We start from the raw sequence: 12,016 nt of genomic DNA, 5'->3' as shown, positions 1-12,016 counted from the left end.
GAAGTCCTTAAAAAATCTGCGGGGGGGGGGGGCGACTGTTAAGTTGTGGGTGAACATATCAGACGACACAGCGATTCTTCAAACAGCTCTTGTTTATTCGCAAGCCAGGACAGAACTGAACTGAAGGGTTCAGTCAGCCTGCTTATATAGAGCTCCAGTACGTTACTGTAACAACTTTCTAAAACTATCCAATCACTGAACGTCACTTTCGATCCCTTATTTGCATAACTATCTACAGTATCCCCCTACTGGCCCAGGGTGAGAACTTCAGTACATAACAGCAACACACTAAAAAACAAAACAAATTGAGGTATATGTACAGCACCTTGGTCTCTTTCACTTGCTTGAACACTGCAGCCCTGACACATAATGTAAAAAAACATTTTTAAAATATTTGGAAAAAAGCAAAGGAAGCCATTTCAGTTTCTTATGTAATTTTACATACAAAGGGCCTATTGTGGGTAGAAAATGTTGTAGCGCTGAAACATATCCTTTTTTTTGTACTGCTGAGCCTTTTTTAAAAGGCATACAATTGCCCTTCATATATGTACAATTACACAGAGAGCTTGCTACACATTTTTTCCGTTTCCCTACACTGTTTTTAAAAGCATTTAAACCAAAACCTCCAGGTGCTGTACTTTTGAGCTGCTCTTCAAGCAATTTAACAGTGTTCCAGGAAGAAAAAAGAGCGAGCGAGCAATCCCTCAGTAAATATTTCACCTTGTTCAGCTTGTAAATATTGCACTCGAAAAGTCCTCAGAAAGGGTTTATAGATCCCTTGGACTGAATTGCACACCCTTCCCATGGACTGGTTGAATAAAATAATTGATTTTAAAACATAAATTTTTTAAAAATTCTTTTAAAAACTTTTTTTTGGTTTAAATTGGATTTTTAAAATAAAATGCTTTTGAGGAAAAATGTTCCTAAAGATTGTTTTCTATTTAAGTTACATTATAGTCCAAAGGAAATAAGGATTTGTTTTAAGTTTTTCATGTGTGCTAAAACTCAGTTTAAGTTTTTTTTAATAAAAAAACCCTGTTTAACCACATCAATTAACAAACATGTATACATATGCTATAATGTTATTGTTTTAGTTAAATAAATGGTTTAAATTGTTATTAAGGAAATGATTATTTTTCTCCTTCCAGCAGAAAGTACAGCAGAAAAGTTGTCCAAATATAAACAATTAACTTATTAAACCTCACAATAATTTCATAATTATCTGTCTATGTATTTCCAATAGTATAACCAAATCAGTAGTTTTTGATATAACTGTAAAAGCTACTCTGAAAATTTATTATCCAAAAATGAAACCTTCATCTGGTTGTAAATATTAAGATTATACCAGCAATAATAAGTCTTTCTGTGAAAAAATTATTTAAATCAAGTCTTACTGACTAGTGATTTAAATCAATTTGATTTAAATCAAATCCACCCTGTTTGATAGGACAAATGAGATGGGGTTCGCAGCAGACTCTGGCCTAGACTTTTCTTGTCATATCTAGATAAGAGCCCATACATGCGCATGCAAGAAACTCCCAAATTCACCCCTCAACACGGGCTGCATAGCTCCTTGGCTCTCTTTTAGTTATGGCTCTGGTCCCAAAAGGTTCTGAGAACGGCTTACAAAAGATGCTGACAATAAAGTCATATTAAAACGTAGGAATGGAAATAACTTGGTGTCCATATGATGCCAGGAGTACTAAGTATTCCCTATACTTCACACCAAAGTTTCTCTTCCGCTGCTGTGATTGCTCTTCACCGCCATTCCCACCTGCTCAGTGTCATACAGTGCAACTCTTCTGAGTAGCACAAGATTTAATCAGAACCAAGCCCTTATCTGACAACGTCGGGCTGCTCAGCAACCGTGCTGTGGCTTGTTTGCTAAACACACTTGACCTCGCACTTGACTTGTCTCGACTTGGCCATTTTGTTGATAATGCAGAGGTATCCTCACATTGCCTTATTGCTGTTGCTTGAGTGAGTTTAGCCCTTGGATGGGGATGAAAGTTCTGGGAAAGGCCAAATGGATCTGTTCCAATGATCTTTATCTTTGGAAGTTTGCAGTGTTGTTTTTCTAGACAAAGAGGTCCCAGAACTCACCATGAACACCTCCCTCGTTCTTAGAATGGCAACGGTGCTCATCTGAGAGATGCCAGAACTGGGGGGGGGGGGGGGAGCCCTGGATGTTTGTTCTTCCTGGTTGGCGCTTGGCCGGTTTTGAGTATGTTTCCCAAGAGAAGGAATGGTTAAAACAGGTATGGGAAAACCCTAGCCTATAGGTCAGACTTGAACCAGCAGGCTATTCCTCACAAGCCATGCCCACCTTTTCCACAACTAACATTGTCTGCAGTAAGTCAAGACAGCACTGCTTTTCTATACAGTGGTAACTTGGGTTAAGTACTTAATTCATTCCAGAAGTCTGTTCTTAACCTGAAACTGTTCTTAACCTGAAGCACCACTTTAGCCAATGGGGCCTCCTGCTGCCTCTGCGCCGCCGGAGCACGATTTCTGTTCTCATCCTGAAGCAAAGTTCTTAACCTGAAGCACTATTTCTGGGTTAGCAGCGTCTGTAACCTGAAGCGTATGTAACCTGAGGTACCACTGTACGTTGCAGATTTGGGGGGTTGAGGCCTAAAGCCACCTCCGGGGTTCATGACAGTGATGAGATCCAAGTTGTGGATCTATAGTTCAGCTCTTCTCTACTCCAGCTTAGGAACACTGGAAGCTGCCTTATATTGAGTCAGACCATTGGGTCCATCTAGCTCAGGACTATCTACACTGACTGGCAGCAGCCCTCCAAAATATCAGGCAAGAATCTCTTCCAGGCCTACCTGGAGATTCTGGGGATTGAACCTGAGACCTTCTGCTCACAAGGCAGATGTTCCTCCACTGAGCTATGGCTCTTCCACCCTCCAGCTTACTAAACAATGACTACAAATTTCACCCAGGAACATAGCTTATAGGGCATCATGCCCAAGAAGGAAAGGAAATCGGTGTTACCTGCCACTGTGACAGAAAGAATACTCCACTCCATGACTAGCTGCGGAGGCAGTTGTCCATGTGCAGATAACCGTTTTGAAGTCGTGTGTAACACATGTCAAATTCTGAGGCGTGTGTGACGGATCTGGAATTACAACACAAATGAGGTTGAACATGAATGTTACTGAACAGTATCATTATTATTTTTCCCTATAGATAATTGAACATTAATGGAACAACAGCAGAAATCTGTGCTCTGAAATAAAATCAAACTCAATCCGACATTCCTGTTTTCAAACAAATTTTCCAACAGGAGGAAATGAAGGACAGTCTGAAACTTTAAAAAACACTTGCAGCTGTTTAGCAGTCTAGCCAGGATGCTCAAATATTCCAAACACATTTGAAGCATATTTACACCATGGACAAGCTGCTTGGATAGTCATTCCCTGTCCTGGGGGAACTCTGTGAGTTGCAACTGTGAGGGGGTGCTAGTGATCCCTAAGCAATAATACTCAGCCCACTTGCCATATTCTTTTAGCTTCCAGGATTCTTTGGGGAAAGCTGTAATAAAAAAACAATTATTGAACAAGTAAACAAAGTTCTAATTATTTTAGTGTCCAAAGTCATGGTGCTTTAAAGGAATTTGACTTGGGGGAAAATGGCCACACAAGTACAGAATTATTCCATGAAGGATTGGGCAATATATGGGTCCCACCCAAATTTCCAGCAACAACTGTGACTGGCTGTGCTCCAGACCTGGCTTCCTAACACCCTGTGTCACTGCCATTTACTGAGAAGGAGAGGGGCAAGCCAGTGGGGAACTTGGGGCAGTGCAGAGCCTGAGCCAATCCAACCCTCCAGATGCTACGTCAACACCATGCCAAACTCAATTTCCCCTCCCCTTTTCGGTAACTGGCAGCAACATGCACCACTGGGAAGCCTGGAAAGCAACATAGCCCAAACCATTCCTGCTGCTAAATTCAAGTGGATGGGATGTTGGGGGGGGGGGCTGGGGAAATAGGTAGCCAAAAAGAGGGGAAGGGGGTGCCCCAATGTAACAAAGCACCCCTGAGAAGATACCTCTGTTTTGGCCTGGAGAAGAGACTCCATCACATTCCTAGCCAGCTGATTTGTAGCACCTGGTAGGCCCAGGCGATTGCCTCCTTCCCGTGTAAATCTCTGATCATCCTCCCTTATGTGTAAATTTGAAGTAAACAAAAGAACACTGGACTTCTTCTAGAGGTGTTAAGCCATGGTATGAGAACCCTAAATAGGTTACTTTTTCTCTTCCTCGTAATTACTAAGCAAGCAGTTCCAGCGGGCATGAGGCTTCCATCAGAAGAGAGATAGGTGGATTTCTTTCCCCCTTACTCTCCTGGAAAGATGCATTTTTAAAAGCCAGTTGGTCAGAACATGGGGCTGACAATGCCATGGATGCTAGTTCAATCCCCGTAAGGGACAGCTGCATATTCCTGCATTGCAGGGGGTTGGACTAGATCAGCGGTTCTCAAGCTGTGGGTCCCCTGATGTTAACTCCCATCATCCCTAACTAGCAAGGCCAGAGCTCAGGGATGATGGGAGTTGTAGTCCAACAACATCTGGGGACCCACAGCTTGAGAACCACTGGACTAGATGATCCCTGGTGTCCCTTGCAACTCCACGATTTCAATTTAGACAAACTGTTGCTGACTGGCACCATTTAAAACCTTTAATGTCCATCCACTGCCAGGACTGCAAGCTTCTCAAGCATTTAAGGTGGCACTTTTCTCCATAGAAAAACTTTGGGCCCCTTTAAAGAGGCCTTACTTTTCCCCTTACATGAACATTTCAATCTCTCTCTTCCGTCCTTCGCTTTCTTTCACTCTGTCCCTGAACAGATCTCCATTCTACCACCAACAGTTTCGTAAGACTTCCAAATGTCCCGAGGGCTGAAAAGGGTTCGAAGTTGCTGCTTGGCCTCTAAATACCAACCAACACTGGTAACTAATGGGGGACGGGCAAGTTGCTATATTGTAGCAGAAGCCACAAACCACCAAGCCACAAACCGCAACCAAAAAGTAGAACAAAATACAGGAAGTACTTTACTATCTGCTTTATGTGAAATCTCATCTGTGTGCGCCAAAGTTCCTTTAAGTTTATCTAGAACTGAAACTTTCTTCAATTAAAGGAACCAATTGATATTTGTACCTTGTTTAAGAAAAAGTACAGTGGTTAATTGAGCAGCTCTCAGCTCCCATTCTACATATAGCCCCAACCCAAATTAGTTCAGTATGGTTCTAATTGTTTTTAGAGCTTGTAGAAATGGTTTTGTTTCTAGAATTTGTTTGTGTCTGTATATAGAGATAGATATCATTTTAAGATTCTTGCTGCACACCTCTTTGATGGCCTTGAGCTTTGAAGTGGTTTTAAATTTGCAAAAATAAAACAGAAATAAAATGCATGTCACTATAGCGAGGAAGACTTGAGACCCTCTGTCAATCTGCTGTCTAAATTCTGACTTTGACTATGTACACTCCACCAGCTTAAAACATAGCTGGGTATGGCATGATAAAAGTCTGTAATTTCATCAGGACATGTTATTTGTTGCTTACTGTTGTAATAATTGTGTTCTCAGAATTTATCTTCTGTACCATGAAAATAAATAACAACATTATAATTATTTAATAAATAAAACATAGCTGGGCTGTTCTTTTTCTCCATTGGGATTGCATCTGATTTAGGGGGGAAACTCATCAAAACACAGTATTCCATATGGATTGTGGCCAACATTGTGTGCCCACTGCTTCCCAAACCAGAAATCGAAGCACAGTGGATGCGAAGTAAACAGGAGCATATTCACAGCCAATCAATGGACCCTTGGCTCTTCCTCCATAAATATCGTTATTTATGTTTAAGCCAGAACTGGACCAGTTAACCCTTCAAATATAGGATGCCTTCACATAGAGAATTGCCTTCTGTAAACTAGGCCACATGGAGACTTCTGACATGAAGCCAGGAAAACCATTTTGTTCAGTTTTGTTTAAGAGCTAAAAAAAGAGTGTCCTTTATACCCATGAGGACAGCTGCCTGATCTTTTCAATATGTTGCTACAGAATGCATTCACCAAGCATCTCAACCCAGGGAAACGGCTGGACAGGAATGTGTTTTGGCTTCTTGCGCCTTGTAAAATGCCTCATTCCTTTTAAACACAGCTAGAAGCTTGACTATAATCCAAGTGGTCAATCTTCAGCTGCACTGAATAAAGTTTCATGGTTTGAGGGGGGGGGCAGGCTGAGAGTAAAACAACTGAGGATGTACTGAAATTTCACCTTGCTCCCCACGTAACTCAAAGGCTTTTCCCTTGCAACTTTTAGTTTTTTTAGTACTACAAAACAGAAATAAGATAAAAAAAAAAACACTGTAGTGCAGTGGTACCTCGGGTTAAGAACTTAATTTGTTCCGGAGGAAACTGTTCTTAACCTGAGGTACCACTTTAGCTAATGGGGCCTCCTGCTGCCGCCGTGCCACTGCCACACGATTTCTGTTCTCATCCTGAAGCAAAGTTCTTAACCCGAGGTACTATTTCTGGGTTAGAGGAGTCTGTAACCTGAAGCGTCTGTAACCCAAGGTACCACTGTAGTTGGTTTCCTTTTTCTTGTTTTCTAATGTTGTTTATATTTGTAATTCATTACCCAGGTTTTCTTCATCTTCTATTGTACTTAATTATATTGCCTAAATCTATAAACTAGCTAGGCCAGTGGTTTTCAACCAGTCTGCCATAGCATCCTGGGGTGCCTTGAATGACGGTCAGGGGTGCCGCGGGCAACACTGGCCTCTGTCCCTCTTTCCTTCCCTCCCACCTCTGATGCCCTCTTGCATCTCTGCCTCCCAAAGGCTTGCACAGCTGTTTGTTGCAGCAGCCCTGGCTACATACTCCACAGGCGAATGGTGCCTCTGGCCAGGGGGTGCTGGTTGCCAGGAGCTGAGGCGGCCTCAGAGTAAGCAAGCAAGTGGGCGAGGGAGCCAAGCCAGCCAGCCTACAGCCCTTGCTGTTGGGAATGGATAGACAAGTCCAGGGGGACTTGTCGGTCTCCTGTGGGGCAGTGTGAGGAGACACCTTTCTTTGGAGCAGGCAGAGCAGCTCAGAGACTCACGAGACCCAAGCAGAGTGGAAAGGAGAGGAGGCTGAGGAAACACTCCACAAGGGAGGGTGAGAGACTGCCAGCTCTGCAGGCAAGGGGTGATATAACTGGGCTCCCGAGCCCCACAGGGGTGCTGCTGAAAGAAGGTAATTGGTCAAGGGAGCCGTGGACTCAATAAGGTTGAAAACCTCTGAGCTAAGCAGTATCTCCGAGCTCAGAAGGAGTCAGGGCCGTCTTAAGCATATCTGGCAGTGTGATGCAAAGCTCCCCCATGTTTCCCAGAGTTTTTTAGGGAGGACGGCGCTGCCAGTGGGGCTAGAGGAGGCAGGCAGCGGCTGGAGGGTGGCTCCTCTGATGGGGAATAGGCGGAGGCTGGTTGTGATGCCTCCCAGCTCAGCTGGTCGCTTTGTGCCATGGTGGGCACGGCAGATGAAGGCACTGCTTTGGTGCAGCATGGCAGAGGCGGGCAAGGGCAGCGAGCTGATGCCAGGAGGCGCTGCGTCCAGCCTCTGTCTCTTCCCTGGCGCCCTCCAAAACTTGGTGCACTGGCGCCCCGCACCACTAGGCCCTATGGGTAAGAAGCCCCTGGAAGGAGCACATCTCCAGACTTTGGATGCTGGAGAAATAGGGGAGGTTAGGGCTGGGCAATATCAGCTTTTCAACATCGCGATGTATCACCAACTAAACATCTCACAGGACAGCATATGCAAATGTTTTACATAAAAGAAAAACATGCAAAAATGAAGGCTTTTCTTCGTCTCTGAAAAAGTCTTCAGAGCTCAAAAGCAAGCTGGCAAGAAAAGCAAAGCATTACCTCTAATGTACAACTGACCACATCATTAGGTCTTAAAAATAATCCAAGGCACCACAATGAGTCACTACCAATTACATGGCTTCCCCACAATGACTTTTGATGTGCGCCGTGCAATCCAAGTAAGGTAGTGAACTCGGTTGAACTCCTTTTCCTCCTGGCATTCAGATGCTGTTGGTGCCACGAGGGGCACAGCAACCTTGGCAGCTGCCGTCCACTAAACCAGGCACACAGAACATGCACGCATGCCCAAAAATCATTCAAGATGGAACTGGGCTTTCCGTAAGGTAAACTACACAAGCCACATGAGAAGCCACAGGATCTTGTGCTTGAATCATGCTTGCTGGTTTGCCACAAGTATCGGGTCTGCCAGGATGCTGTCTTAGATGGGCCAATAGCCCAAGACAGCAGGCTTTTCAAGAAGAAGAAGAAGAAGAAGAAGAAGAAGAAGAAGAAGAAGAGGAGGAGGAGGAGGAGGAGGAGGAGGAGGAGGAAGAGGAGGAGGAGGAGGAGTTTGGATTTGATATCCCGCTTTATCACTACCCAAAGGAGTCTCAAAGCGGCTAACATTTTCCTTTTCCTTCCTCCCCCATAACAAACACTCTGTCAGGTGAGTGGGGATGAGAGACTTCAAAGAAGTGTGACTAGCCCAAGGTCACCAAGCAGCTGCATGTGGAGGAGCTGGGAAGCAAACCCGGTTCCCCTGATTACGAGTCTACCGCTCTTAACCACTACACCACACTGGCTCTCAGCAGATTTAAAGGTAAATATAAAGGGACCCCTGACCGTTAGGTCCAGTCACGGACCGTTAGGTCCAGACTCTGGGGTTGCGGCGCTCATCTCGTTTTATTAGCCAAGGGAGCCGGCGTACAACTTCCGGGTCATGTGGCCAGCATGACTAAGCTGCTTCTGGCAAACCAGAGCAGCGCACGGAAACACCGGTTACCTTCCCGCCAGAGTGGTGCCTATTTATCTACTTGCACTTTGACGTGCTTTCGAATTGCTAGGTTGGCAGGAGCAGGGACTGAGCAAAAAGGAGCTCACCCAGTCGCGGGGATTCGAAACACCAACCTTCTGATCAGCAAGCCCTAAGGCTCGGTGGTTTATACCATAGCGTCTCCCGCATGGTCTCAAGCAGATTTAGGGGACGGCAGATTTCATCTCAGGAGCTGCTGACTTGGCTGCCCCATTTAGTGGGGGAAGAGGAGATAAGGTGGTAGAGAGAAACCAACATGTCAGGGGAGCCATGTACCTTTTTAGCTTTCTGTACTTCATCTACATTTCATTGTAAGGTTATTGCAAATCTGCACTTTTAAAAAAATCTGGGCAAAATATATCCAAAACATCTATATCCAAAAAAGATTACATGGAACTTGAAAGTTAAGTGTCTTTACGTCAGTTTTCTTATGCATCTATTTACTCAACTGGTGATACAGATCAAAAAGCTAGAGAGACTATACTGAATCTCTACCCACTTAAAAGCCTCTCAACCACCTTCCCTACAACTCCCATTAAATTTCTGGCTTGTAGCATTATCCACCCTCTTTCAATATCATATTTACAGTCTTTTTTTTTCTTTTTAAAGATAATCTTTATAGTCTTATGGCCTAGAACCTTGACTTTTGAAAACAAACAAGGAAAACAGAGATTCATTCAAAACTGCAAACCCTACATTGCAATGTATGTACAAAATGTAATGAGAGAGGGAGAGATATCAGATTATACCAACCTGTTTCCTGACACTGCGCCAATTGGTTCAGGACACACAAATGCACTACTGCCAATAGACAGCAGGGAATTTGGTTAATCCACATTCTTCTACAATTCACTATGGAGATGGAGAATCGGTCACTTCAAGCAGCAAAGATCATCCTCTTTCACACAGACAGGCTCTAAAAATTGATAAGAGAGAGAATGAATTGTAGATATTCAGGCAACGTCACTAGTTTATATACTTGAAATATACACAATGCCAATGGATTGCACAATGCCTGTACAATTCTGGACAGCAGCCTGTGGGGAGAAAAATGTTTAAAAGTAGGTATTGGAGCCTATTTCTGGCTGGAAGCCGCCTCATAGGGAGAAACAACTTTAGACAAAATCTGTTCCTTATTGTCCACTCAGGAATTGTTTCTGCAGAAGCAGCAAGGCAAATTAGTACCAATTTAGCACAGGTCGATGCTGTGCCAGGGTTATGGAGGTAGCTTTTTTTTTTTTGTTTTAAGTGTTTTCATTTTAATCTTCTATGATGCCTGATGGTTTGATGCCCAAAAAAAAGCTGAACTGAACAGAAATCACCTGGCATTACCGGAAGAAGTTTCCCATTATAAACCGAAAGCCAAAGTGGACATAGATCTGGTTACAAGACAGAAATAATAATAATAATAATAATAATAATAATAATAATAATAATAATAATAATTATTATATATATATATACCCTGCCCTTCCCGGGATGAAAGCAGCATAAAATACAGTTTGAAAACATGAATAACAATAAAATTCAAAATTCAGCAATCAATTTAGGGGAAATAAGCATTAGATAATCCCCAGGGCTAGCTGGCTGAATTGGTCCTACTTGGGTCAGCGAGGAGGCCAGGGGTGAATTAGCTGTGGGGTCTCAGAGCAGGTAATCTTCATAAAAGGGGAGAGGGAGGGAAGAAAAGGGAAATAAAAGAATATAAATAAAAGAAATGCTGCTAAATTGGTTCAGACAGTTAGTGATCATATTGAAAAGGCATGACCCTGAAGGAGTCCATTTATTAGAATGGGGAAGCTGGGAACCACAGGGAGGCAGAGCGCTCCTGTGCTGGGGGGGGTCCTGCTTGCAGGTTTCCTACAGGTTGGCCACTGTGAGAAGCGGATGCTGGAACAAATGGGCCCATTGGCCCATACAGAATCAGAGCATCACGAAATGGTAGAATGGGAAGGGACCCTGAGGGTCATCAAGGCCAACCTGCTGCAATGCAGGAATCCCAGCTAAAGCATCCATGCCAGGTGGCCATCTGCTTAAAATCCTCCAAAACACCCACACACCCACACACAGAGGAAGATGCATCATTACAGACCAAGGCATAGGTCTGTAAGCCTGGCCCTGTCTACTCTGACTAGTTTCCTCTTTCCAGATTCTCGAGTGGGATCTTTTCCAAGACTTCTTCCCACGGAGCCTCTGGCCTGATTCAGATGAGGCAAGATACCGTATTTTTTGCTCTATAAGACTCACCTTTTCCCTCCTAAAAAGTAAGGGGAAATGTGTGTGCGTCTTATGGAGCGAATGCAGGCTGCGCAGCTATCACAGAAGCCAGAACAGCAAGAGGGGTTGCTGCTTTCACTGTGCAGCGATCCCTCTTGCTGTTCTGGCTTCTGAGATTCAGAATATTTTTTTTCTTGTTTTCCTCCTCCAAAAACTAGGTGCGTCTTGTGGTCTGGTGCGTCTTATAGAGCGAAAAATACGGTACTCACAAGTATTGTGTGTTCTCCCCGTCTCTTTTTCTCCCCACATCACCCCTCCCCACCCACACCCACCCTGTACAACAATTAACCCAGGAAAATTGTCACGCAACCTTCCAAACTAGAAACTGGCATTGACAAGATCAGAACAAGTCGGGATTTTAAAACAAGTTCAAACTGTCTAAGCCAGGCATCTCTCGGAAGAGACCAGGGACTTTCCTCCAATGTAGGAAGATGTCTTACACGGATTCAGACAACTGGTCTATCTGTATCCTAGGGGTAGTCTAGTCTAACTGCCAGCACCGTAAGGAAAAACAACAGAAGTAAAAGCATTCATTGCAAGCATTGGTTGCAGTGGAGTGGCAGCTGGCTGCATCGTAGTTGCTCCACTGTGTTTATTCTATTTTACAGTCATACCATGGATCTCAAATGCCTTGGCTCCCGAACAAATCGACTCCCTAACGATCAAAACCCGGAAGAGACTATTCCGGTTTTCAAACGTTCTTTTGGAAGCCGAATGTCCGATGGGGCTTCCGATTGGCTTTAGGAAGCTCCTGCAGCCAATCAGAAGCTGCACTTTGGTTTCCGGCCATTTTGGAAGTCGAACGGACTTCCAGAATGGACTCTGTTTGACTTCCAAGTTATGACTGTA

General features: G+C 44.0%; 1 protein-coding gene across 10 annotated transcripts in view; it reads right to left on the bottom strand.

The window, feature by feature from the left end:
• Positions 1–12,016, bottom strand: part of LIFR (LIF receptor subunit alpha) — a 91,681-nt gene that overhangs the window by 42,552 nt on the left and 37,113 nt on the right. For all 10 annotated transcript variants that reach the window (XM_083402714.1, XM_083402720.1, XM_083402719.1 and 7 more), the window contains exons 2-3: positions 9,644–9,806; positions 3,004–3,127 (exon numbers count right to left, since the gene is read on the bottom strand). In XM_083402714.1, coding sequence (XP_083258840.1) covers positions 3,004–3,127; positions 9,644–9,728 — 209 coding nt within the window. In that variant the 5' untranslated portion in view covers positions 9,729–9,806. The remainder of the gene's footprint in view (positions 1–3,003; positions 3,128–9,643; positions 9,807–12,016) is intronic.

Source organism: Podarcis tiliguerta (assembly GCF_965153285.1).
Source record: "Podarcis tiliguerta genome assembly, chromosome: 11".
Taxonomy (NCBI): Eukaryota; Metazoa; Chordata; class Lepidosauria; order Squamata; family Lacertidae; genus Podarcis; species Podarcis tiliguerta.
The sequence above is the reverse complement of the archived record's forward strand: the minus strand, read 5'-3'. Positions and strand labels throughout refer to the sequence as shown.